General features: G+C 39.4%; 1 protein-coding gene across 1 annotated transcript; it reads right to left on the bottom strand.

Annotated features, from left to right (window-relative positions):
• Positions 1-364: 364 nt before the first annotated feature.
• Positions 365-26,753, bottom strand: CLSPN (claspin). Its single transcript, XM_030539363.1, has 25 exons — positions 26,580-26,753; positions 24,615-24,750; positions 22,245-22,714; positions 21,641-21,805; positions 21,131-21,220; positions 20,793-20,865; positions 18,761-18,869; positions 16,667-17,232; positions 15,243-15,434; positions 13,839-14,017; positions 11,909-12,108; positions 11,323-11,387; positions 10,659-10,864; positions 9,941-10,101; positions 8,879-9,105; positions 8,494-8,608; positions 7,674-7,758; positions 7,242-7,342; positions 6,525-6,689; positions 6,281-6,402; positions 3,921-4,051; positions 3,156-3,264; positions 2,385-2,467; positions 2,019-2,180; positions 365-1,658 (listed from the first exon to the last, which is right to left on the bottom strand). The coding sequence occupies exons 1-25, from the start codon at positions 26,589-26,591 to the stop codon at positions 1,542-1,544; spliced, it is 4,041 nt and encodes a 1,346-aa protein (XP_030395223.1). The 5' UTR covers positions 26,592-26,753; the 3' UTR covers positions 365-1,541.

Genomic DNA, 26,753 nt, shown 5'->3' with positions numbered 1-26,753 from the left:
CGAAGTGTAGCAGTTAATACATACTTTTAGCCAGCAATAAAAGTGATTTTGTTTAGAAACTAACAAAACCAAACTTAAAAAAGGACGTTAAGGAAATTTACTCTCAAGTCCAAGAATGTATATGCAAATATAACCCTTGTGAAAAAGACACCTTTTACTGAAGCAGTTCCTCTTTGTGCTAGCCCATAATAGGGCCCTCTAGTGTGGCAACAGTGACAGAGAAAGTAGGCTTGGTAGATAAATGTATTCCTTGAAATATGTGCACACAGCTGCATAAAATTTTGTAAATTAATTTTAACTTCCACAGAAAATTTAGGGGAAAAAAAACCAAAAACCACACATTTATTGTAAAATTGCACTCCAATATTACCATAGTACCTTACAAACACGATATACATTAAAATATTTTACATCACCAACACATCAAAATGTGCTTATGAAATTACAAAATGTACAACTCAGGATTCTTCTGTGATCAAGTCAGCATCATGAGCATTTCAAATCGAGCCACAGGAACATGTGGAGTCTTTAAGAATTAGCCTGTATGTTACTATAAGTTTTAGCTTCACAAATTCACAATATAGCCAGGTGCACATTGTACACACTTACTGATCTTCCAAGTTTCTGTTCCTTCCTCAGTCTTTAGGACAGATGGGAATAGTGGTTTTTCGCTAGTATAAAAATCTTGTTTCTTCATTCTAAAGAAGGCCTTACATTTCTGTCTGCACTACAAAGGATGTATTCTCAGGGAAGATGGCACCTTGGTCCAAAACAAGGCAACAGGAAATTTAAAAAAAAAAAGATAAGTCTTATTTGTGTAAAAGAATCTCTTCATATACATATCATCCCATCATGTCTACATGTATGCGAAGTTTGGCTGCAAAAGGTAACTAGTGTGGGGAGAAAAGCTACACTGCTGTTCTAGAAATGAAAAAGGGTTAACTTAAAAAAAAAATATTTAAAATATAAACCAGAACCTTTTGGGATATCAAGTCTGTATATGGTCAGCATTAGAGAAAGCAGTAGGTATCAAAGGAAGATGGGAATACCTTAATACTGCAATTGTAAACAGTGTACGCAAACCATTGCTATTATGGACACCACATCTTCCAATGATGCAGCCCTCGGTCCTTTATATATCAGTTCGCCACAATACAGAGGTGGTACAGCTACTCTAAAAACAGATGACTCAATGCCCCATCCTCCTGACAGTTCTGTTGGTGAAGTAAAGACATTTGAGGAGCTGTTCCCCACAAGATCTGCATCCTGTAGTGTAATTTCAGTAATGCTTTGGCATGAAGTATGAACTCAGTCTCTGCCCATCCAAAGCATGGACTTTTTTAGGTTTTGCTGATTGTCCCAGAATACTGGGAAAGACCTTGTGGAAGATACAAAGACTTATCTGGCAGCACTGACACAGCTAAGAAGAATCCAGGCAAAAAGGAAACAGTGTCCACTGGTGTTTGAAGGTAGAGATTTGCAAAGCATATGCTGCGATTGGCAACAAAGACGTGATGCACTTTCCGTCCCCAAACAAACATTCAGCTCTCCAAGTATCGGAATATGCTTCGGCTCTGGGTCCCTTGTGTTCCAGCATCATCAGTCCTGGGCCGTTTGGGTGAAGGCGTTACCATCACTGTAGGACCTCTTTTCTTCGCCTATAAGAAAGCATGACACCTTGGTAATACACATCTGTGATTATTCAGGACAGTTGCAACAAGATTTCCCATCACCACCGTCCAATGAGAGCAAATATGCACATCCTAATCCCAAATATTCCTTTTGGTTTTCCAGTGTGTCCCCTATTTCAGGCAATACACCCAAACAGCTCTTACTACATTGTACATAGTGCTATATATTACAAGGACACATTTGAGACAAAGTGTAGCTGTCCTCATCTGCCTATCAGGATTTTGCACCTGCACATTCAGTAAAAATGCAGCCAAGTAACTGAACATTCTTTAACATGGCAACATATGCAAGTTGGCACTATTGGCACATCCCACATAAATCTCTACCTGGGGTTTTGATTTCTCCTTTGCCTCTTCACTCTTGACTGGGGAAAGCGTGTGGAAGACGAAGTTTCTTGAGTTTCGGGGAGCATTTGGATTAAGGTCTGACATGGCTGCAAGCTTCTGAAGAACAGCTTTAGGTCTGTTCAGAAGTGATCCATTCCTTAGCTGAAGACAACCAATGAATTTCACATTAACACACTGCATGAATAATTTTAATAGACGGCAGTTCTTCAGAGACAACCACATTGCACCCACAATCCCCCAAACCTTTCTATACCTGATCAGTCATCAGTTATCTGTATTTTTAGATGCATTTTGTAGATGCAACATGAAAATACACATTCAAGTTCATGCCATGCAGGTACCAACCTGAAGATCAGTGGTAGGTCTGAATGTTTCAAAGGGATTTCTTGGTAGTGATTTTGTTTCCTGTACAACTGCTACAGGGTTTGCTGAGGGGGGAGAAAAAACACAGAAAAGAAATTCAATTCCTGAGTATCATTAGAAAAACAAAAATTCATACCAGACAGGGAAATACTCACAAATGACAGCAATCCTGTTCCAATAAATGCTGCAGCCAGAATTCTGTTTTAAACTGACCAGTGAGCCATATAACTGATAGCTAACAACAATGGCAATGACGTCTTTATCACCTGGCAGGGAACTTGTTTATTTCTGAGGTAGTTATGCAGTCTCAGAATCACATTTTTGCCATGTGCAAGTTAAAAATTGACTATATTATTTGATTTAAACCACATTATGCAATTTTTCCTTAAGCAGTTTGCACTCTGGGAAGTAGTGTGCTGTGTTGAATGTCACTGCACTCAAAGAATCTTGCGAGGCAGTGACCAAACGAGGAAGACTGAAAGCATAGAGAAATACTGCCACACTAACTATTTTTTAAAAAATTAACGGAAAAGAAATATTTTAGCAAAAAAAAAATATCTGCTGACCATCGAGATTGCAGCTGCATCTCTTAGTGCCAGACAAGTCAAAGCACTAACAAACTCAGAGCCCATCCTGCACTGGCATGAGGGGGATGAGTGGCGATATCTAGACTAATAGCAACTTTCACAAGGGCTTGGAACAGTCAGAAGCTAGTCAGTTTTTTCTTTCTTCTTCAGTGGTAAGCAAGCTTACCTTTCTTCTGCAAGGACTTCGCAGTCACCATCTTTGCTAGTATCATGAACTGACTATTTTCACCAATTTCTTCTTCCTCCTCCTCCCCTTCATTTTTTCCTTTCTCTATCTGATAAAAATAGATGATATTTTTAGACCGGTTTCAGAGTGGTAGCCGTGTTAGTCTGTATCAGCAAAAACTGTATCAGTCTTTGTGGCACTTTAGAGAGACTAACAAATTTATTTGGGCATAAATAAATGGTAATTCATAAATAAGCAAACTGCAAGAATCGGAATGCACATCTCATTCAGTGACTTGAACATACTAACTCTCTTTACTACATCAGTTTTAGGATACAAGGGCAATATAAACCAGCAATTAAAGTTTCCTGCAGTTTTTCAGGTCGTTTATCAGTATCATCTTTTTATTTATTACAAACAGTCAAAGCTCCAAGATACCAACCAGATTTCATTCCTCAGACCCTATGTTAATTAAAGCAACTTGACCTGGAAGTTTATAGGCCTTGGAATTAGGATTCTAGAGCAGGAAACAGGATTTCTGGCACTGCCACCAACTCAGTGCATAACCTCATGGTGGGGAAAACTGATTGCCAAGATCACAGGAGGAAAAACAAAAAGGTGCTACATAAGGGAGAAGTGAAAACTATATTTGATATGGTTTTAACTAACTGGACCAACCGAGAACTCTGTCAACAGTCTAGCATGCTTTGTTAATGGTGTACAGAAGTATTAAGCAGTCAGCCTTTCCGCAAACTAACACAATACCTGCTCACGGAGCCACTGCTCTCGTTCAAATCGCTCCTTTCTCCATTTCGTCTCTGTCTGATCAAGCTGTTCTTCATTCTCATCATCATTATCGGAGTCTCTGTGAAACAAGTCCATCTGAGAAGCATCATCTAGAAAAGAAGAGAAAATAGTTAGTTCTCCCAATCAGAGAGGGGCATGAGGAATGCAGATAAGCTCTCCTGTCCATTAAAAAGAAACCTATACTTCCAAAAAGGTTCCACAGACAAAGCACATAGGTTTTGTTTAAGAAGCCAGTAAGTGGACATGTAGAGTTTAGGAAAGGGTTACGAACTATCTCCCCACCAGAAATCAGTAAGAATTTCAGAAACAATGAACACACACCACACCACACACAACAACAAAAAAAACCATACATGTGCGCGCGCACACACACATTATTAGAACTAGTTAAGCTGCAACAAAATTCTTTCTGCCCAGAATTCTCTTCTCCTAAACAACTCCTGGCAATGAATCTCTGAAGTGAATTCATGCAGAATGCTTCCTCTCATTTAGATGGATGACACAGATGGAACCAAAGCATTTAGAAAACAGTGGAAATGTTTCCTGTAAGGAGTTTTAGAAATCATCATTCGACAAGATTAGCACCAGCTTTAAACAATGTAAAGAACTAAGGCACAGTACTTTAGCATTCTGCAGACAAAATTTGTTTATGTATATGTAAATCACATTCTTGCTTAAACACAAAGATAATATTAATTTACTCTTGGCTACTAAATTAATATCTTTACAATTGCCACTATCTACTGCTTATTCCTTACTGACATCAAAATTAGCAGAAATATTCCCTGTGCACGGTTTATATACACAGCACACAAAATGGTACAGGCTAGAGATTGACTTGTGAATAAACAAGTCTTGTATTAGGAGGCACAGTTGTTATACGAGGGATCTTGCCCCAGCAAATTAAGTGTGCTATGCAATACCCAAGAATAAACCCTAAAACTAAGCCATCAAGAACCATTTGAGTAATGCCCATTTCCACTGGAAATATTCAAATCAGAATATCTGTAGGGTCTTTCCTTTTGCCCAACTAACCATTCCGCCTGCTCCCAAGCAAATGGGCAATGGCAGTCAATAATAAGAGTCTGTTTAATAGGTCTGTGCCAAAATGCAGAGAGAACAGGAATGTTTCAGCACAGAGTAGAAAAGTTACGAAATCCAGCAAAGGGCCGTGAAATTCTCATTTCACGACACCTTAAAAAAATAGTAAGTGACTCCTTAAAAAGAAAGCTATTGAGGGAAAATATAGACTGTGTCTTGTCACAATAGTATTGTCCTAAGGGAGTTCAGAACAGCAACATATGAAGCCTTGCTAAAAATATTAAGTATGCGTGTGTAACAAACTGGCTATGTTGTATCCCCCTCTAGTGGCTACACATACAGAGTAAAGAGCCTTCTGCCGACAAAAAGTGATTGGAGATGCTCCTATACCTCCTCAACTGGTAGAGGCCTGTGCTGAAAATTCCAGGTTCAAGTCCTGCAGGCAACCTATAATGGGGATCATTATATACACCTTCACTAAAAGATTCAAAGCCATGCCCCTCAACTGTCTGTTTACTTTTTCCTGGACTTAGATAGCATCTATATTAGGGGTCGGCAACCTTTCAGAAGTGCTGTGCCAAGTCTTCATTTACTCACTCTAATTTAAGGTTTCATGTGCCAGTAATACCTTTTAATATTTTTAGAAGGTCTCTTTCTATAAGTCCATAATATATAATTAAACTATTTGTTGTATGTAAAGTAAATAAGGTTTCTAAAATGTTTAAGAAGCTTCATTTAAAATTAAATTAAAATGCAGAGACCCCCGGACTGGTGGCCAGCCCCTGGGCAGCGTGAGTGCCATTGAAAATCAGCTCACGTGCCGCCTTTGGCACCCGTGCCATAAGTTGCCTACCCCTGATCTATATTCTATTTTAGTTAGATGGTGGGACTTAAAACCACTTAAGACTGGGAGAATCTTTTAATAGCTACTACTTTTTAAAAAAAAGTTATTTCTTTATATTATCTTGAAGTTATTGATTCCCCGGGAGTGTTCTGTTTTCAATAGCATGTGATCCAAAAATGGCTTAAAATGGCTTCTTCCTCAGACTTTTCAAACCAAGGTTCTACTGTGGACTGAAACCAGGCAAGAGAAGTCAAAGCAAGTCCCCCACCCCCAGTTACAAGAAACATGTGTATTAAAACAATAAACTAGGGCTCAGTAGATCTTACAACCTTAAGCCTCATATTATAAGTACCCACTGAAGAGTTTTCTTCCCCCGACCTCCCACACCATATTTTTTGCTCTACAATAGAAGATTATTATGCCAACATTATACCTATGTTTTTCCATTTGAATTTTCTCATTCGTCCTGGACCATCACTGTGCAGGTCTCCATCAGCAAGGTATCTTTCTTGGTACAAGCGTAACTGACGCTTATCATCATCAAGCATCGCCTTCCTAATGTTATTGTCCAAGGGAGAGAAGCCTAGGTTAGTTTTGCAATTCCAGATTATAAATCGATTATAACTTTTAGATGTGCAGTTGAGGTAATGTATAAGTATACTAGGATTGCTACTGACATGTGTATTTTGTTAATTTGATCCTTTAGTTCTACTTCGGTAGGGAGTTCTTCATCAAGCATCTCTTCTTCATATTCATCCAGCTCTTCACCATCATATTCATCCTCACTTCCTACTTCACTCCCCGACAGCTCTGCCTCATCTTCCAAGAAATCCTGCAGTTTTCTATAAGAGAATTTCCAAAGGAGTTAAAGTTAGAACGTTTAGCTGCATCACATGAAACTTTGAAAGCAAGAGCAAAGTCTTTCTGGAACTACTGTGTATGCTAAATTACAGATGCTATTACTCGGGTTTTTTTTTCAATTTGATTAAGTTATTCAAGTTTAAGAGCACATGGACATGTGGAAGGTCTGCCAGTTTACTTCACCTTGGTCCTGCAGCACCCATTATTATTTTAGTTCTGAGATTTCTTACCAGCTGCCCATCTGACAAGATGACAACTGCCTTCTAAGAAAAAAAACAAGGTCATTTCACTTGCAAAATGTGTACTACCGCACCCACTGAAAGACCTTAAGTCACGAGCAATATTAAGAGAAGAACTATTTCATCAAAAACAAAAACAAAGTCACTATTACTTATATCCTGGCCTTTTGCTCTTTATTTTTAAAGCTCCTTAATAGCTCTTTCAACTCTGATGATTCTTAACTATTAACTAAGTTTCTAGTGACATGGTTCTGCTTTTTCTGGCAGGTCAGATAGGGAGAAAGATTTACTCACAATTTTTTCTTTAAGCCCTGTCTTTGTCTCAACAGCTCCTCTTCATCATCATCAACTTCTGCTTCATCTTCACTTCTCTCATCACCTTCACTTTTTTCATTCTATCAGTCAACAAGAAACAGTTTACTGAATAACTTAGGAATTTCTGAAGAGTGTAACTGCAACTGCCTCTGTTTTTCAATGGCTAAAAACCAAAAATAAACCCAGAAAAACCCAGGAGGTTTTAGTCTAAGTGCTCACAAACCCAAGATATTTTACCTAGTACATCAGAATTCTAAATCAGCACTTCTTACAATGACCCAAATCCCGCTCGTCAGCAGTTTCAGTAATCTAGGCTGGGATTTTTGCACAAATGGATAGACCACTGAGAAAATAAACTGAGTGCTTATGGGCAGAGCTCTGAAGTCATCACTTAATTCTGTCAATACTCACCTCCTCGCTATCAAAGGCATGGTCATCTGCTACGAGCTGAAAATTGCCAAATTCTTCCTCCTGCTCCTCATCATCTTCCCCTTCCCTATAAAAACCAAACAACATTGCACACTTACAGTTGATCTCCAGCAATGGATATGAAATGGATTGACGTAGGGTTTTAACTGCTGGATGAGTTAGTGACAAGAAATTATCCTTGATAGCATCTGAAACATTGCAATCTCCCAACACTGTGTAGCATGGAGCTTTAGGTGCTTAATTCCCCATTAGCATTAGTGGGAGTAACATTGGCAAGTCATTATCTTTTGTGTTAGTTTCCTCTTCAGTAAAATGGAATGCCTCTTGGGAGTATGTTGGTATTCTTTAAACAATTAAGTCTCATAACATCCTTGTTAAGTGCACATGAATCAGTCCAGTTTTGAAGAGGAGGAAAACGAAGGTGCAGAAGTTAATGACTTGCTCACAGTTCCTGCATTCAACTGCAGAACTGGGAACAGAAGCCAAGAACTTCCTAATCCTGTGCTTTGATTTGATCAAAATTCTCTACCCACTTTCCGCCTCCACCATCAATAGCAGTAGAGACGTTTTTTCCTCACAATGGACATTGGGAACTGCAGCGCCTTTGGAGTCTCTCAACTCTCACGTATCACCAGTCAAAGGAAGAACTGTTGAACATTGAGATACTCAACTCCTTCACCTCCAAGGCAAACCACATTTGTGTCAATAGCATTTTGAACTCCTGCTGAACCAGAGTGAGACACATCAGAAGTGAAGTCAGATCAGAATCACCAGGCAGAACTAGAACCCCTGTAATGCTGACCTGTCAGTTGGGAAGGAGCCTGAACAAAGTGCTAGTGCTTCTGCCATTGGATCATCTGTGTCACTCTCTTTTTCTGGCTTAGAGGATGCTGAAGATGTCCAGATTGGAGATGTTGCTACAGAAAGAAACCAAAAGAGAAATCATTACACAGCTTCCTTTCGGAACATCACTGAATGTCTTGGAAATGATAGTCAACACATATCTATAAAGATTCCAAACAGTAAAAGTGCACTAATCTCTTAGTGTTCCAAGTACACTATTAAAATTCCTTAGGCATGACCAGCACTGAAGGATTAATTAATTAATACAAGATTTTTTTTTAAAACTGAGATTTGCCCCCAAAAATCACAAATCAAGGTCACTGGGAACAGAACTCAGGACTTACTTTGAGAGATGAATTTCCCTGAACAGAGATTGAGCAGCTCTTCCATGTTTTGGTTTTTGCCAGTATTAGCATTCGGAGTGTGCTCAGCCTGACTGCTAAACTGCCCAGAACACAAGTCCAACAACTCATCCATGTTGGCATCCATTGCATTCTCATCCATGCTAGCCAGAGACAGCTGATGCTTGGAGGACTGGTACTTATTCCTATGGTGCCCAACATTCAAGAACCTGAAAGTAAATTTTATTTAGAAGTTGGCAACTACATTTTCATACCCACCACATATTGGAGAATTTTGCCCTTCCACCTATGCGGAGCGCTTGTCTACAGAGACAAAGCAGAACTCCCAAAAGAGAGTCTTAACACTCAGTTATAGTATGACTAAGCATGACATTGTTGGAATTCCATGTTTCTCTCTCATTGACTCTAGATCAACTTTGCTGAATTTAAGTAGGTAGATGGCTTCTCTAACTGCCAGTCTTTCAAACTCAATCTGGAATAAGAGGATCCAGCTATGTTTTCCAACTCACACTGCCAATAGTAGTGGCTCTGCCAATGCAATTTGGCTGTTCTGGTGATGTATGATGCAAAATAAAATCCATCTTGCTTTGCCAAAGCTGCAATGGCTCTGCATTGGCTATTACATGGTTTTCTGATCTTAATTGTTTCAGCAAATGAATACTGTACTCAAACCCGGAATATAAAAAAACTAATTAAAATCTAGACCTACTTCTGATTTGCGGAGGGTTTTTAAAGAGGGATTTAAAAAAAAAAAAAAAAGCCACCACACCTTTAAAAATACCAACTAAAAAATTTATGAGGGATAGACTCATGCACTGGCACCTTTGGTACTCAATATACTACAGTTTCCAACATTAATAAAGAGGTTCACATTGGGCCAATCACGCTGTGTAAAGCATGGCATAACATAAAAAGACCAACAAAGCCATTTAAATAGCATGCCTTTTCATGAGCCTAAGGGAGTAAGAACCTCATAAAAATCTGTCCGACATCTGTTAACACATACAGAATGAAACCCCTGAAGGATGTAGATCAGTAACCTACCCGTCTGCATCAAGAAGTTGGCTCTGAGTATCATCTTCCAGAGAAAACTGAAACTGAGACTCTCCAGCTCCTGGAAATAAACTCTTGGGCTCAGGAGAAGCATTGTACAGATCCTGGGAATCCTCTATGGGAAGAGAGGGCTCAGACATCTTTCCTGAACTCTAGTCAGGGAAAAAAATTAAAATAAAATTAACAAGATCCGATAATGAACTAGAATATAAACACAATCTTTCCACAGTCCTACAAGTTGGAAGCAAAAAGGGTTAATGGCTGTGCCATTTTAAACAAATGAAAATACAGAAGAAGAAGATTAACAAGTATTCATGATTGTCCTGCTACCTGTTTAAGAATGTACTAGTGTGAGATGTTGTATAGGCCATGGGAATATTTTTGTATAGTTCATAAAGAGTTACCAAAAACAGACTACTCAGCAATGGGCTTCCGCCAATACTTTTTGAATTTTTAGAATTGGATTTGTGTATTTAATACATCACCCTGATTTGTTCTAATACGAATTTTTTAAATATTTATGTAATCAGTCACGGCAGAGATTCTGCATTGATTAAATCCCATTTAACCACAGAAGGGATACTGGTTATCTGCTACGCTTACATTCTTGACCTATAAAAGGAAACTTGGCTTTGGCCTTAAGTCATAGAACATATGAAGTTGCAAAGAGAGTGCAATGAAGAGAGAAAAGACAGGGGAGGAGTCTTACTTTGGAAGCAGAGCTGATAAAGCTTGCTTTGAACAAAGCTGGAGAGGAAGACCTGAAACCTCCTACTGCAGATAGAAAATTTGCCCCACGTGCCATCTGTTTGTTACAAGGCTGGTATGATGGAATCATGGAGCCAATCAACTCGAAGCTGCTGTTGTGGCTGCTCTCTTTTGCGGAAGTTGGCAGTGAAAATGAATCATCATCTTCTAAGGAAGAAAGCAGCTATTTAAGATGGCATTCTTAAAACTCACTGTACCATGAGTGCAGACAAACCAAGGAATGTGAAGTTACATTGGCTGCATCAGCAAAAGAAAGTCACGTGCCTCAAAATTCACAATAAATTAGCACCAGCAGTTTGCTTAAAATGCCTAATCAAATGACATTTTACAATTCAAATCCAACCCACATCCTGGATACTTTAACTTACAATTTGATGCAAGAAGTTTTGATTAGGAGTCACACTCCAATCCCCACCACAAAGAGGGACCCCAGTGGTTTTTAAAATTTTTAGTAAAAGTAGCAAAGCAGCATTTCACAGCCCCAGTGCAAGCATATGATAGACACACCCCAATGGTAACTAGATACAGAAATGTGCAAATCACTTGTGTGCCAGAACTGAAAATCCCAAAGCAAAATGCTTGCTTTAACAGCAGTTTCACTTTACCTAACTTGCTAGGTCTTTTGCTTGGAGCTTCCTCCAACTCAGCTTTTTCATCAGGAAGAGAATATCTGCAATTTATTAACAAAACAAAACAAAAAGCATTATGAACAAGTTTTGTTCTGTGTGCATTAACTATCAGGCCCGGTCTCTTATAGACAAGGTAATGTATGTGGAATGCACTGCCATTAGGAAGTTGATTCTTCCACCAAATGACAAGGATATTCATTGAGACAAACTGAGTAAGGTAATATCTTTCTTTGGACCAACTTCTGTTGGTGAGAAAGAAGCTTTCAAGCTTACACAGAGCTCTTCTTCAGGTCTGGGAAACTACCTAAAAGTATCACTGCTATCATAGCATCACTTTCACATGCGAACTATTATTTTCTTATGTGACTGTCGCAATCATGAAGATGCAAAAACACTCCTAAATATTATCACAAATGGTGAGACAGACAGCAGGCATCCTTATATTTAAACATAAACATGAATCCACTAGTTCTCAAATCAAATCTCTCATGTGTATGTTAAACAGATTAAAACATAGTTGGAGCAGGCTGGGTTCACCGTTTCTAAAGACTGGTTTATTTACCCCATTTTGAAGGAGTTGTCCTTGAACAGCATCAATGTAGACTCTGTTGAGGAAGGTTTGGGAACAGAGTCACAATGCACAGACTTGTCCACTCTTTCCTCATCAACTGATTCTTTGTCAGTTTCTTTATCACCATCTTCAATACCCTTCTCTTCCAGCTCATCATCTTCCTCGGCCTCACCAAGAAGAAACTCTACAGTCTAAAAAACCCAACACATATCCATGTAATGAGACAGCAGGAATTACTATTTTGATCATTTACTTAAACTGCATACCTTTATATGCCCAGTTCTAACATGGAATTATTGAGGGGAGAATTGAAGGATGTTTCCAACTCCTGGACTTCTCTACTCCAATGTCTGCTCTGAAGGGGCTTAGAATAACCAAGTCATTTTGACCCCTTAATAACTGTTTGGAAAAGAATGTCTAGCCTCCAAGACTGACTCTATTGCATCTCTGAGATCAGCCAAGGGATCTCGCTTAAGTTTTCATCCATTCTGTTGTAATCAAACTTCTTGCAGCCAGGAGCTGAAAATATCGTCATCACTCAAAATGGAACAATTCAAAAAAAAAAAATTATAGGCTTTTTGTTTACTTGGCTAGGTGAGACAGTGGGAAGGGCTTCACCTCTGTGTGAAGGATCAGATATTGGCCAATCCTGGAGGTAGCATACCTAAACTGAGAGGGGAGTTGTTTGAACTCATATGGCAAAGCAAACATTTACTCTAGGCAAAAAAAAAAAAAAAGGGTTTAAGTTGCAAAGATGTTCAGCCAGCCTCTAAAATGCTGTATTAATTTTAAAGGATTCTGACTATTCATATATTTCAAGTGTTTTAGGTCAAGCTGAACTAGTATATGGACTGGTAAAGATCACTTAATGGCCAGATGCCAGTGCTATAGTCCCCTTTTCAGGGTCACATCCCAGCTTAACTCTGCCCATGTCCCCTACTCCATCCTCCTCAGCCAAGGCCGGGAGCGGGGCATGGCTCAGAGGGAAAGATGGGGGCAGACAAGGGTAAGAGGGCTGAGGCTGGGGTGGGAACAAAGTCCCAGCCAGGGGCATAGGGCTGGCAGCTGGGGCCAGGAGCAGAGCTAGGTGGCACTCCCTCCCCACCTCCCCAAACGGTCCTCCGCGCACAGTCTGGGGACCTCTGTGCTAGTGTCACTGATCAGGAAGAGACTGGTATTGAAACAAAAAAGATCTAGTAACTCCCCACTTAACATTACCTCACTGATCTATTAGAGAACATGCTCATTTAAAATTGTGCAATGCTCCCTTATAACGTTGTTGGGCAGCCACCTGCTTTGTCCACTGCTTGCAGGAAGAGCAGTCTGTTACAGCTAGCTGGTGGGGGCTTGGAACCAGGGTGGGTCGGCAGCCCCCTCATCAGTTCCCTTAAGTTCCCTGTGCACAAGCCACCCCGCAGGCCATCAAGTGCCCAGCAGTTCAGGTGTCCTGCCCCTACTTCTGTGTGCTGCTCCTGCCCTCTGCCTTGGAGCTTCTCCTGCTGCTTGCTATGCAGGTGGGAGGAGGAAGAGAGGGGCTAATGTCAGGGTGTCCCCCTCTCCCCACTCCTGTACCCCATCTCCACAGAGCTGGGGGAGGGAGGGGGAAGACACATGACAGGATTCAGGAGGGAGGTAGTTTGCTGGCAGCAGCTGCTGTCTCAACTTGCTGATCTACTTAAAAAGGCAGTGTACTTAGAGTGGGGTCAGCGTACTTAAAGGGCAATGTGCATGTGTGTGTGTCTCTCTCTCTCACACACCAAGTTACTATACAGTATTTTTAGTGTCAAAATAACTGTCTCCATGGCAAATTGTGCATATTCATATTGCACAAAACTCTGATTTATCTCATTTCCCAGTTAATTATGAGGAGTTAGCAGACATTAGACATAGACAAAGTTATGTAAAATTGTGGTATGTAGACCTCCGGGTTGCATTCCTCTTCCTCAGACTCGTCTGTCATTTCTCCCTCCTCTTCCTCCTCCTCCTCCAACATGTCCTCATTATCCAGTTTAAGCAGTGCTTGCCGCTTCTGGCGTTCCTCAATCCTGCGGAGTTTCATGGCCTCCTGTAGTTTAGCCTTTAGCACTTGTAACTTTTCACCTGGACAGAAATGAATAAATGAATACATTAGATGCACTACAATGAAGCCTTAAACTTTGCTGCCTCAAGCACACAATTTAATGTAACTACACACAAAGAAGATTGAAGGCATTTGTTCTTTTTTTTTTTTTAAACAAAAAGGTTTTCTGACTTGATCTGCTGATTAGAGGAGCTAAATCTCTTAGCCTAAATAAAATGCCATTTAGAGAGGTAACACAACTTGATGAATTATCAGGATCATTCCTCATTATCAACAAATGCCACTGGCATAGCTCCATGGAGCTAGCACAGGGTTCTTCTTTCTCTTGCTTCTAATCAGAGAAGTGGCTTCCAGTTGCCCATGGCAAATGAAATATTTCACCAACAGCTAGAAAGCATGCATGTCGTAGAACGAGCCAAAACTACCCACCTCTAACGTTTAAATATTATAGGTGATTCAGATTAAGTTTCCCATATATTTATCATTTTCAATACATGCAAATAAAATGATATGATATAGGCTGTTTGTGTATTAAGAATAGCAACAGGGATGAAAGTACTATTAATTATGAATACCACACGAGGGTTAATCTACAGATGTTGTTATGTATATGATTAAGAATAAATGTTTTATATGAAATTGTGGGGTAGGGGGAGAGAGATTCCAGAGGGCAAATGGCTACACTATGGCACAGGGCGACATCCTCTTTAATAGCCAACACGGTTCAAGAGTTACCTTTTCAAGCTTCTAACATATCAACCTGGTTAGAAAAATATAGCTAATGGGAACAATGCCTGTTAATTCTGGAAGCAGGGATTCTCATTGGGGGGGAGGGGGCGGGGGAGGGGAAATATGGTTGCAATTGCAACGAGAATCAAAGATTAAAAACTCCATGATCAACCAGTAAGAGAATATGAATGTTTTTCCTTCACAATTACTTATCTATTGATTGCAGCTCATTATGAAAGTGAAGCAAGCATGTAGTTTTAATTGGTCAATGTGTTCACCACTTTGCATGAAACATCCTAAGACGGAAGCTTATAATCAACAAGGCAGACACTCGTAAAAGATGATCCAGAGGACATACTGAATTATTTTACACTTGTATTTTGGTGAAAGTAAACTCCAGTTGAAACCTTGGCTTCCAGTATAGGATGTAGGATATTAGATATTACAGTAGTTTCTTAACAAAGAAAATATACTTCTTTTCCAACTCAACAACTATGACCCTCACCCCAAATATACCTGGCTTTGCATGGACTGTATCATCTAGATTTTCTGAAGCCAAAGTCACTGGCACCACAGCTGCTTTTAGCTCCTCTTTTCCCTCAGCAGTGGTCTCTTTACGAATAATGCTCAAGTTCACAGTCCGTTCAGTTTTTAACTTGGCTGTGTGAAGTGTATGCTTCAAGAAACGTGCTTTCAGTGCTTCCAGTTCTTAAAATAATATATTATATTTAAAGTCAGAAGAAAAATTCCTGCTAAGATAAGTTAATTTGAGGCAGCTAAAAGAAAATAAATTTCAGGTCACTTTTTATACATACAGTTGTAACATATGTTTCTAAAGTAAGTTTTTTTTATAAAAAACACCAAAAAAATTTAAAAAACACACTGGATGCTGAAGTGCAAGAGGAGTCAACATTATTTGATTTGAAAATTACATCAGTAACAGTGGCCCCATCTCTGGATAACTTTGCTCAACCCTGCACTTAGGATGGTTTACTTTAATATTTGGGCATATGATCAAATGCCAGTTGAAAACCTTAAAAAATAAAAATAAAAAAAAAAACAACAACCACCCACCTCACAACTAATTATTCACTGGAGATTTGGGTATCAACATTCCATTTCATTAACAGACTCTCCGCCCCTCCTTGCCCCCCCTCATATGATCAGACCGACATATATATTTAAATCCAGGTTGATAGTGGAGGAGTCATCATTTCATGGCATAGGCCATGTTTCCGTATAATTTAAAGAACAGACTGAATGCTATTAATAAATGTATGTAGGTATAAATGGAAATTTACTAGAATTATATTATAGGACCTCAAAGTGTAATGCAAACTTAGATTGATATGGGATCACCTATCCACCACTGAAACAGCTGACATTTTCAAACAAGGGTGCCTAAAGCTAGACACTGATATCCTTAGAGTGCTAAATAAGAGTGACCTGATTTTCATTTGCTGTGCAGCCATGACTTCTAATGAAATAATCAGAAGGTACTCATGCTCATCATCTCTGAAAGTCAGGTTTCTTATTCAGATACCTGAATGAAAAGATTCAGAGGCCTAATTTTAGGCATCCCAAGTTGAAAAATGTTGGCCTTCCTGCTTAGTACAAAAAGCAAATGTCATCTTATTTAACTAGAACTGCAGGGAGTACTGAAGTATGCAAAATATCATTAAAAACTCTTCTTACTGAAAGATCCGAGAGATCTTTAACAAAGGATCAGGATTTCCGTTTTAAAATCTCATCTGAAAGACAGTACAGCCACCAGCATAGCCAGTACTATGCTGTGACTTTAGTTTTCCTTAAAAGAAAGTGTGCCTGCCCCTTTCTGATTCACCAACTTCTAGTTGTTCCTCAGAGTTCTTCCATCTAAGTTCTGGCTTAACCCTGCCTAGCTTGTCAAATCTAGCAGACTGCAACAGGTAATACTGTACCTTTGTTTGATTCAGGTTCATCAAGGATAATAAAGGAATCACTATCAGAGCAAAGTCTTGGCTTGATGGATAGATCCACTCCCAGCTCCCGAAGTTTATCCAGTTTAGACTTCCTTACTTTTTCAGGTTGAATACCCACCATCGGTACCACCTGTTGAACAGATTCTTCATGTGCTATACCTATTTTCTGTGACTGGTCCTCTCTTTGTACATAGGCACATTCTTTAGATGCCAAGCGAATTTCACTCTCCATTTGTTCACTGCATTCATTACTGAGTAGGCTAGATTGCTGTTGTTCTTCTGAATTACCAGCAGTTGTAGGTCTCTTACAAATATTGGAAGCACCATCCTCTCTGTGCTTCTCAGCACAGTTTTCTATCAGGTTCTCCACTACATCACGGGAAGGTTTGTCCACAATGGTAACACCAGTATCCTTATTAAACCCCATTTCCAGTTCCCTAGCTGCCAGTTGATCAGCCTCTTCAGTCTGATTATTGCTGCAATTTACAGCTGAGTTCTCAGTGACTGCACTTTCTTCATTTAGACAGGGCTGATATTTAGTGGACCTGCCAAGAACAGAAAAATAAAGTCATCAACCAAAACACAGTACATCAGTCTCAAAATGACTCCTGTTAAAATGTGAGAAAAGCCTAAATCAAACCAAGGCAACAAAACTATGTTCTATTTATTGTCCTTGAAAAATCAGTTTTGGAGGGAGGTGTGAGAATCATCATTCACAACTGCAACTTATCTTCATTTTCAAATTCCATTTTAAAAATGGACAAAAATAAATCCGGCACATTTTTACTACAAAGAGTTACAATAGGTTCACTCTAAAGAGTGCAGAATCAACTGGTAAGTAAATTACATTATCACAACCTGGATTAAGTTAATTCCTGAGAGATTTTGTAGCCACAGTAGAGTACAATTCGTCTACAATATTTAAAACAAAAAAGATGGCCTAAGCACAAAGTTTGGATCTTAATCCAAACTTTCTCTAAACTCATGGTGGGAGGTGGTTTGGCAGAGAGGGGGGCAACGAGGGTTAATCTGGAGTGCTCAGTCAGCCCTGCTTACTTAACATATTCGCTTGAAGTCAACAGTAGTAATGCAATATTGTAATTCAGATCTTAGATGCTCAGAATCCTAGAACTGAGTTGGTTCTCATATCACATTACAATACCAATTATCTAATATTACTGTACATTATGACTATATATAGTACTCTACTCAGTAACATAATATACTAGTTCTATGCAAATATAATAATATCAAGTTAGGGTGACTCTAGAAAGCATAACAGTAAATAGCCTGACATTTGGGCATTTAAAAATCTCAACCATTAATGCAAATTAATGTAGGATTCTTTGGATGTCATTTCTTTTTAAATTAAAAGGAAAAAAGTTGACTAACTGCGCCCTGAATACTCTTTATTTCAGTGCACAACACACCTTCTAAAACAGGATTTGGTATTAAATTGAATATGGAGAAAAATAACAGCAGTGGTTTGAATTTGGAGGGGAGAATGGGACACTGTCACAAGAATTTAGATGAGCATGATCCTTTCAAATTTTACTTCTGTATAGCAAGTACAATATAAATAAGGATTTTAATTTCACTCCTGTCAGAGACTAGCTGGTACATAAATCTAATCAGGAGAAACAGATATGGCCTGCTATTATATACTAGTTACTAAACTAGCAGGTTTGCCACTTAGAACATTGATTCTCAGACTGTGGTCTGTGTCTAACTGATGATCAATCAACACCTTTGCTGCTGGTCTGTGGAGACTTGGCTAGTCACATGGTGAATACCTCTTGTTTCCAGCTGTTAAACTGCATTAAAAACATAGTTAAAAACAAAATAAATACTTCTCTAGTATTACTCTTCCACAGAAGCAATCATTTTAGTTGCCATAGAAGCAGTACGGGATTACCAAGGAAAGATGGGAGGCCTACGTGGTTGCAAATAAGAAGGGAGGCTGTATATTAGATAGCTTTTTCATAACATGGGCCACATGTTATGAAATCTGCTTCTGGAAGATTGAGAGCCTTGATTAGAAAAGAGAGACTATGAGATAAGCTTGGTCCTTACTTTAGCAATGCCATAGCATTTCCCTGCAATGTTGGTCGAGGTCTACGCTTGAAGAACTCATGGATGGTTTTGGTTTCAGGCATATGATACGGGAGAGACAGAGATGATTCTGCCAAAAGGAAAAAAAAAATAATTTAAATAGTACATCAAAACAACACTTTTTTTTTTTAAATCCAATTGCTGAACAATCAAGATGCTAACGAAACACTCAAGGGTGATAAGGCCATTGTGGAGAAACTAAATTAATTCTTTGCATAGGTCTTCAAGGCTGAGGATGTGAGGGAAATTCCCAAACCTGAGCCATTCTTTTTAGGTGACAAATCTGAGGAATTGTCCCAGGTTGAGGTGTCATTAGAGGAGGTTTTGGAGCAAATTGATAAACTAAACAGTAACAAGTCACCAGGATCAGATAGTACCACCCAAGAGTTCTGAAGGAACTCAGATGTGAAATTGCAGAAATACTTATTGTAGTCTGTAACTTATCATTTAAATCAGCTTCTGTACCAAATGCCTGCAGGATAGCTGATGTGATGCCAATTTTTAAAAAGGGCTCCAAAAGGTGATCTTGGCAATTACAGGCTGGTAAGTCTGACTTCAATACTGGGCAAACTGGTTGAAACTATAGTAAAGAACAAAATGGTCAGACACATAGAGGAACCTAAATTTCTTGGGGAAGAGTCAACTTAGTTTTTGTAAATGGAAATCACGCCTCACCAATCTACTAAAATTCTTTGAGGGGGTCAACAAGCATGAGGACAAGGGAAATTCAGCAGATATAGTGCACTTAGATTTTCAGAAACCCTTTGACAAGGTCCCTCACCAAAGGCTCTTAAGCAAAGTAAGCTGTCATGGGATAAGAGGGAAGGTCCTCTCATGGATTAGTAACTGGTTAAAAGATAGGAAACAAAGGGTAGGAATAAATGGTCAGTTTTCAGAATGGAGAGAGGTAAATAGTGGTGTCCCCCAGCGATCTGTACTGGGACCAGTCCATTTCAATTAGTCATACATGATCTGGAAAAAGGGGTAAACAGTGAGGTGGCAAAATTTGTAGATGATACAAAACTACTCGGATAGTTAAGTCTCAGGCAGACTGCAAAGAGCTACAAAAGGATCTCACAAAACTGGGTGACTGGGCAACAAAATGGCAGATGAAATTCAATGTTGATAAATGCAATTATACATACAAAATGATGGGGTCTAAATTAGCTGCTACCACTCAAGAAAGATCTTGGAGTCATTGTGGATAGTTCTCTGAAAACATCCACTCAGTGTGCAGTGGCAGTCAAAAAAGCAGACAGAATGTTGGGAATTATTAAGAATAGGATAGATAATAAGACAGAAAATATCATATTGCCTCCATATAAATCCATAGTACAGCCATATCTTGAATACTGTGCAGATGTGGTCACCCCATTTCTAAAAAGATATATTGGAATTGGAAAAGGTTCAGAAAAGGGCAACAAAAATTATTAGGGGTATGGAACAGCTTCCATATGAGGAGCAATTAATAAGACTGGGACTTTTCAGCTTGGAAAAGAGACGACTAAAGGGGGACTTGATAGAGCTCTATAAAATCATGACTGATGGGGAGAAAGTCAATAAGAAAGTGTATTTACTCCTTCTCATAACACAGGAACGAGGGGTCACCAAATGAAATTAACAGGCAGCAGGTTTAAAACAAACAAACAGGAGTATTTCTTCACACAGCGCACAGTCAACCTGTGGCGCTTCTTTACAGAGGATGTTGTGAAGGCTAAGACTATAACAAGGTTCAATAAAGAACTAGATAAGTTCACGTAGGATATGTCCATCAATGACTATTAGCCAGGATGGTGTCTCTAGCCTCTGCTTGCCAGAAGCTGGGAATAGGCAACAGGGCATGGATCACTTGATTACTACTTCTGTTCATTCCCTCTGGGACACCTGGAATTGGCCACTGTTAGAGACAAAATACTAGGCTAGATGGGCCTTTGATCTGACCCAGTATGGCTGTTCTTATGTTCACCCTTACACCAAAGAGTTTAGGTTTTACCTCTAACAAGTCGCTGGGTCTCACTATGCAGTCGTTTAATGGCTTCTTTACTTAATCTTGCTGCCTTCCGTTCCTTAAACGGAGAAAAGAAAGACCCTTGAAGCCACAGGACTGTTGTGCAGAAGTGTATCTATTTTACTAAATAGTTTTCTTCTTTCAAACAGCAAGAAAACAGAAGAAAGTACTAACAGTTGGAGCAGAGTTTAAAAAAACAAAACCCAAAATCAAACAGAAGAATAAGATACTCTGAAGAGCAATATAAATAAGCCTTCAAATAAAATTATGAAGAAATACCGAGGAGTTAAAAAGGAACAGATATTTATAATGAAATCTTCCACCTTTCTTTTGGGTCCTTTTAATGTAGGTTCCTCACTATCATCATAAAGTACACATTTGTAGTCTTCACTCTCAGAAAACAGATCTTTACTCTATAATTGGTAAAAAGAAGTCTATTAAATTTCAAAACAAACAGAAGCTGTCAAGGGCAAAGAAGCCTGCCACAATATAACTTTATACAATTATTTTCTGTGCCATCAGTCTTGAAACAGGATCAGCAAACATTTTCAGAAACCAATGCCAACTATTGTCCTCATTTCTGCAACTTCTTTAAGTGCCTCTACAGCCTCTGTTGTAATACTATTTTTGGAATTTTCTATGACAATGCTCTTCAGAGAAGGCGCTAATCTCCCTTCACTTCTAGTGAGCAATGTGATAGCGGGGACTATATTCTTCCACTTTTGGTAAAAGTGGAAGCACCCCAGTGTCACCAAAAGTGTGTGTTACATACTCAGGTACAATACCTTCTACAAAGAATATTATAACCTTAAACTAAACTAAAAGTACGTTACCTTATGTTTTTTCATTTTGTCTTTCACAGCAGCTCTTATTGATTCCAGTGACTCTTCATCTGCAAGAAGGGGATCATTTTCCTCCTCTAAATCATTCTCAAAGAGTTCTTTGTCAGCAAGAAGACACCCACTATCATGAAAATGGTATCTTTCGTCGCCATCCTTCTGGTAAGCATAAGAAGGAAAGTACAAAGAATTATATTAATTTACGAGTTTATTTCAAAATTTTTGAAAGCTACCTTCACGATTTTAGGGTCATTAGCAAAATTCAAAAACAACCATCCCATCATCCCCAAAACAAAAGTCTTTCAAATTCTGTAGGCCAGTCATGTTGACTTTATAGCAATCCAAAAATAGATATGCTAATTTATGGAGACAGGTTCTCAACTGCTGCAATCAGCATACACAAGGAAGAAGTACACAAAACCCACCAATGGCTTGAGAAAAACCCTGTCCAAAATTTGGGGGCCCCTTGTGTGGATGTCTAACTTAGTGTTGTGATGTGGACTCACATATTTTGTTGGAGGCTTCAGATCACCACCACCAAATGCTGGAATTTAAACAACTGAAAACACCAGAAATGTTTGCAAGTAAATTTTTATACCTCCTGTTTGTGTTTCTTTTCCTTCTTCAGCTCTCTAACAGCCTCTCTTTTTCTCTCTTTTTCTGTCTTTCTTCTTGATTTGCCTATCACTTCGTCTGTTTCTTTCTCAAAATCACTTTTATATTTTTTGTATTTTTTCCGAGATTTCACTGGCATCTCCACAGGTTTCCTCACTTGTGAGCCCAACTCATCCTTAGTCAATTCGGACTTCACACCTATTTCAAGGTTTCCAGGATGCAATGGATCACCTGTGTCACTCTCATCACTGTCCCGCAGAGCTTGGCGAATCCGATGGGATTTTTTGTTCTTCTGGGCAAAATTGTTCTCATTTTCCTCCTCACTTTCCACATCTCCATCCACAATGTCAGTCTTCTCAGGAAAAATGCCTTCTTCTTCGCCCTCACTCTCACTGTCCTGAAGCACGTTCTTGCTTTTTGATTTTTTACTCACAAATATCTCCTCATCTGAATCTGGTGGAAATACGTTACACTCTTTATGGCACACAACAACATGTTTTTAAAAAAAAATTATAATTGACAAATGATTAGTTCATGCACCATGCCAGATACTTTTCTCTGAGACATTTATTATCCCCTGAAGTCTCATGAATACCAATAGAAGTTTAGTACAGCATAGCAAATCCAATTTAATCTACACTTTGAAAACCCATTCCCCTCCCCCCCAAACAGCATAATATATACAATTATCCACCCTTCAAGAAACTTAGAACCATCTCAAAATGACTTTAGTTTTTAGTGTCTTTCCTTAAGACTAAAGTATTTATATATAATAAAAACATGAACATATATAGGAAATAGTAATATACTAAGTGAATTATAATAGACACATTATGGCTCCAATTCTGCAAATATTTAAACAGGAACATAATTTTACTCAAATGACTAGTCCCATACAAGTCACTGTGCATGTTTCCTCTTCTGCTATACAATAGATCAATATAATTTTTAAAAAGTGTGTATTCCTACCTTAAAACACAAACTTACAAAACCAGTTATCTTCTTTTCAAGGATATGTGGGGGACCATAACTGAACATTTCCTGGTTTCTATCGTTTGAGTTCAGAATTCTGATTTTCCGTATTTCAGAACAGTGCAGGGAGAACAATGCAATGTTGTTCAGCAGAAACCTTAGCCACACTTTAATTATGTTTTTTTAAATGCAATAGTTGTTTAGTTTTTTTATATGTAAAAAAGCCTGCAGTCCAGAACATCATAAAACTACTAATGAGCTCAGATCAAAAGGTAGTAAGTGTATAATACTTATTAAAATACTTAAAATTTGAGAGAGTGTGTTATCAGGGAAGAACTGATTCATCTGACAGACATGGAACAAAGTGTGCATTCAGAATCCTCTTTTATCCTCTCATTTACTTTTCCAACCATACTAGGTACAGGAAACATCACTGAGCTTTAACTTTAATGGGAAACTATCATTAGGACAGTGTTATCTTAAAGTGAAAGCTTTCCTTATTAAAAAAAGCACTGTTACACTTCTCCACTGAACTCTGAGCATTCTTCTTGCAGCATCAGAAAACTCAACACTTTTCAAATTGAACTTCTACAGACAAATGCTCCTCTTCCAGGCATCAGCCATATATACTTCCTTCCCCCCACCCCCCCCCAACAGCCTTTAAAAATTTGGCCGGATTGGTGTAAATGTAGGAGAAACATCACACACCAAGCCAGCAGAGTTAACACTGTTGAATCTGCTTTGCTGGGCTATGCAAGTCACAAAAAAAGAAAAAAAAAGAAGGAAATAAGCAGTTAAGATATTCAATACCCCACTCAGCATTTTCCCTCCTCAATCTCAACTACTGCCTGCCTACCACCCTCACATCTCTACCCTTACCCTGAGCAACCAAAAGGACACTTTGAATTCAGACCAGACATATTTTTATATGTTCATGTATTTTGATTATTAATACAGAATTGGGGTGATTTTCCTACACTACATCATGCATAAGTTCTGTATGTTGTTTTGGATTGGTATGTTAGTGAGCCAAGTGGTGTCAGACTCAAATGACTGTTATGAGATATTTTCTTCTATAATATTTAGAAAAACACTTAAGAATGTACACTGTTAGTGATTGCTCTGATGTTTTTTTTAAATGTAAAAATCTGAGAATTAAAGCCTGTATACATAGAGGAAAAAACAGCAGCTTATGCAGGTCGCATAGAAAAAAATAATCAAGGGTTAGCAGATCAAATGTGTGACTTCTGAAGGCCAAATAGTCCAAGACCACATTCTCTCAGCCTTCTGCAAAAGGAAACACCTATAAATGCAAAGTACAACACCCAGTTTTTAAAACAAAAACTAAAACCCAAAAGAGTGACCTGACAGTATTACAGACCTATGTCACCAAGAGATGCAGTTCCCTTATTGGATTGACTTGGAGAGCTTGTTTCGCAGCTGCCCTGTCCACTGTCAGAATCACTGTCAAAGGTTTTCTGCAAGTCAGATTTCAGATCCTCTGCTTCTGAATTAAGCTAGAAACCAAGAATAATATTAAGCAGCTTATGCTGTATTAAGGTTAACAGAGATGACTCATTGAATTCAATTTCATCCCAATGCATCAAATTGGATTACACAAGATATATTGAAATGTTATCACTATAACCTCTTAGGAATTCAGTTCATTCAACTGAAACATTATGCTGTTTTTATTATTGTATAAAGTTGATTAAATGATGAACTTAGTGAAAGCATCAAAGCAAAAATCAAACATTGTACCCAGATACTGCTTGTTAACTACTGCTTGAGACAACACTAAAAGCCATGAGAAACTTGCCACTTTCACCTGACATATCAACACTTCTAACTTTATGTAACTTGACATAAAATAAAGTCATCCCTAATTGTGTGAGCAATTAAAATCACTCCAGGAAGGTGACAGCCTGACAGGTCATTAACTATTATTCTGTATAATGGACAAATGTAGTGAAATCCCAACAACTTCAGCAGCAGGGCACATAGTTAAGATGACAGACCAGCTAAGCATCTCTTAGAAGGACAGCCTTTTAGCATCGGATCAAGGTGATGATGGAGGGATAATATGGAGCATGAGGTAAGAGTTCTTAATGTGCATTACCAAGGAAATAGGAAAAACATGTCCTTGACAGAAGGGGCAAGGGGAGGAAAAGAGAGCAGCCAGGGAGCTCCATAGTCTGTACAGCCATGGAGGAATATCCATAGAAGTAGTAATAGAGAAAGCCCTTACAGCAGGGCTGCAGGCTCAATACGGTCTATGACATTTAAAAACAAAACAGATGCCACACCAATATGTGCACCCCTAAATCTCATTGTTTGGGGTCTTCATTCATATTGTGTGGGGGTCTTATGCTCTGTGGGCACTTCTCTCATAATTAACAGTAATCTGTACTGACATAACTCAGGCATCCAATTGCCCAGCCCGGGTAGTGATGGTAGAGACAGCAGTAGATCAAGGGTGTAGGAATTTGAATGATCGTCATATAAACCACGATCAGAGTCCTGGCAACATTAGTATTCCCATCCCACCAGGAGATCAGATGCCCAGCATGGGCCAGTGCGGACAACACCTTTATGGTGCACCTGGCCTGGCCAGGCCAGGCCAGGCATCCCAGCATGCATTACCCCTCACCCTGAGAGGTAAGCCAGGCCTGTGGTTCTCAGCCAAGGTTACACATACTTCTGGGGGTACATCAAGGCATCTAGATATTTGCCTAGCATTACAACAGACTATATAAATAGTATTAGTGAAGTCAGTCCAAACTAACATTTCATACGACTTGTTTATACTGCTCTATAAATTGTACACTGAGATGTAAGTACAATATTTCTATTTCAGTTGATTTAGTTTATCGTTCTATGGCATGTATGGCACGGTAAAATGAGCACACGACCAATCGTTCAGTACAAGTGTGGCTGGGACCCTTCTGTATTTCTATATCTGATTTTGTAAGCGCGTAGTTTCAGTGAGGTGAAACTCGGGGTACACAAGACAAATCAGACTCTGAACCCTACAGTCTGAAAATGTTGAGAGCCCCTGACCCAGGCCATACAAACACTCCCAGCATCCACTTGGCTCGGTGCGCCAAAGTGCACGCTGGGTAGTGTAGTCCCTGTATGGGCGTGGTGCATGCTGGGACCTGTAGTATCCCCTGGAGCGGGGTGCAGGGTGGCACCGCCTGCCCGGTGGCCGCGGTGCATGGCGGGAGTTGTAGTTCCCGCCAAATGCGGGAGACCCAGTCAGTCGGAACCGAGCGGCAGGGAGGGGGTGCTGCACCCCGGCATCCCCTCCCGCGCCGGCCAGGCGATGCAGGCCGGACGGGCTCACCTCAGCCGCCATGGCCTCCTGCTGTCCGGTGACGAGCGCGACCCTCGGCGCTGCTGCCTCTCAAGGCCCCGCCCGGCTCTCTTCAGCCGCCGCCGTTAAAGCCAACACCGAGCCAGCGATTGAGGCCCCTTCGATTCTTCGCGCTCTGCCTGAGCTGGCCCCGCCTTCCCACTT

Source organism: Gopherus evgoodei, chromosome 20 (assembly GCF_007399415.2).
Source record: "Gopherus evgoodei ecotype Sinaloan lineage chromosome 20, rGopEvg1_v1.p, whole genome shotgun sequence".
Lineage (NCBI taxonomy): Eukaryota > Metazoa > Chordata > Testudines > Testudinidae > Gopherus > Gopherus evgoodei.
Note: the sequence above shows the minus strand (reverse complement) of the source record. Positions and strands in the feature narration are given on the sequence as shown.

Coding starts and splice junctions, on each gene's coding strand:
- CLSPN (XM_030539363.1), bottom strand. Junction 15,435..16,666: donor TGAACCTGAATCAAACAAAG/GTACAGTATTAC, acceptor TATTATTTTAAG/AACTGGAAGCACTGAAAGCA. Junction 1,659..2,018: donor AGGAGAAATCAAAACCCCAG/GTAGAGATTTAT, acceptor GCTTTCTTATAG/GCGAAGAAAAGAGGTCCTAC.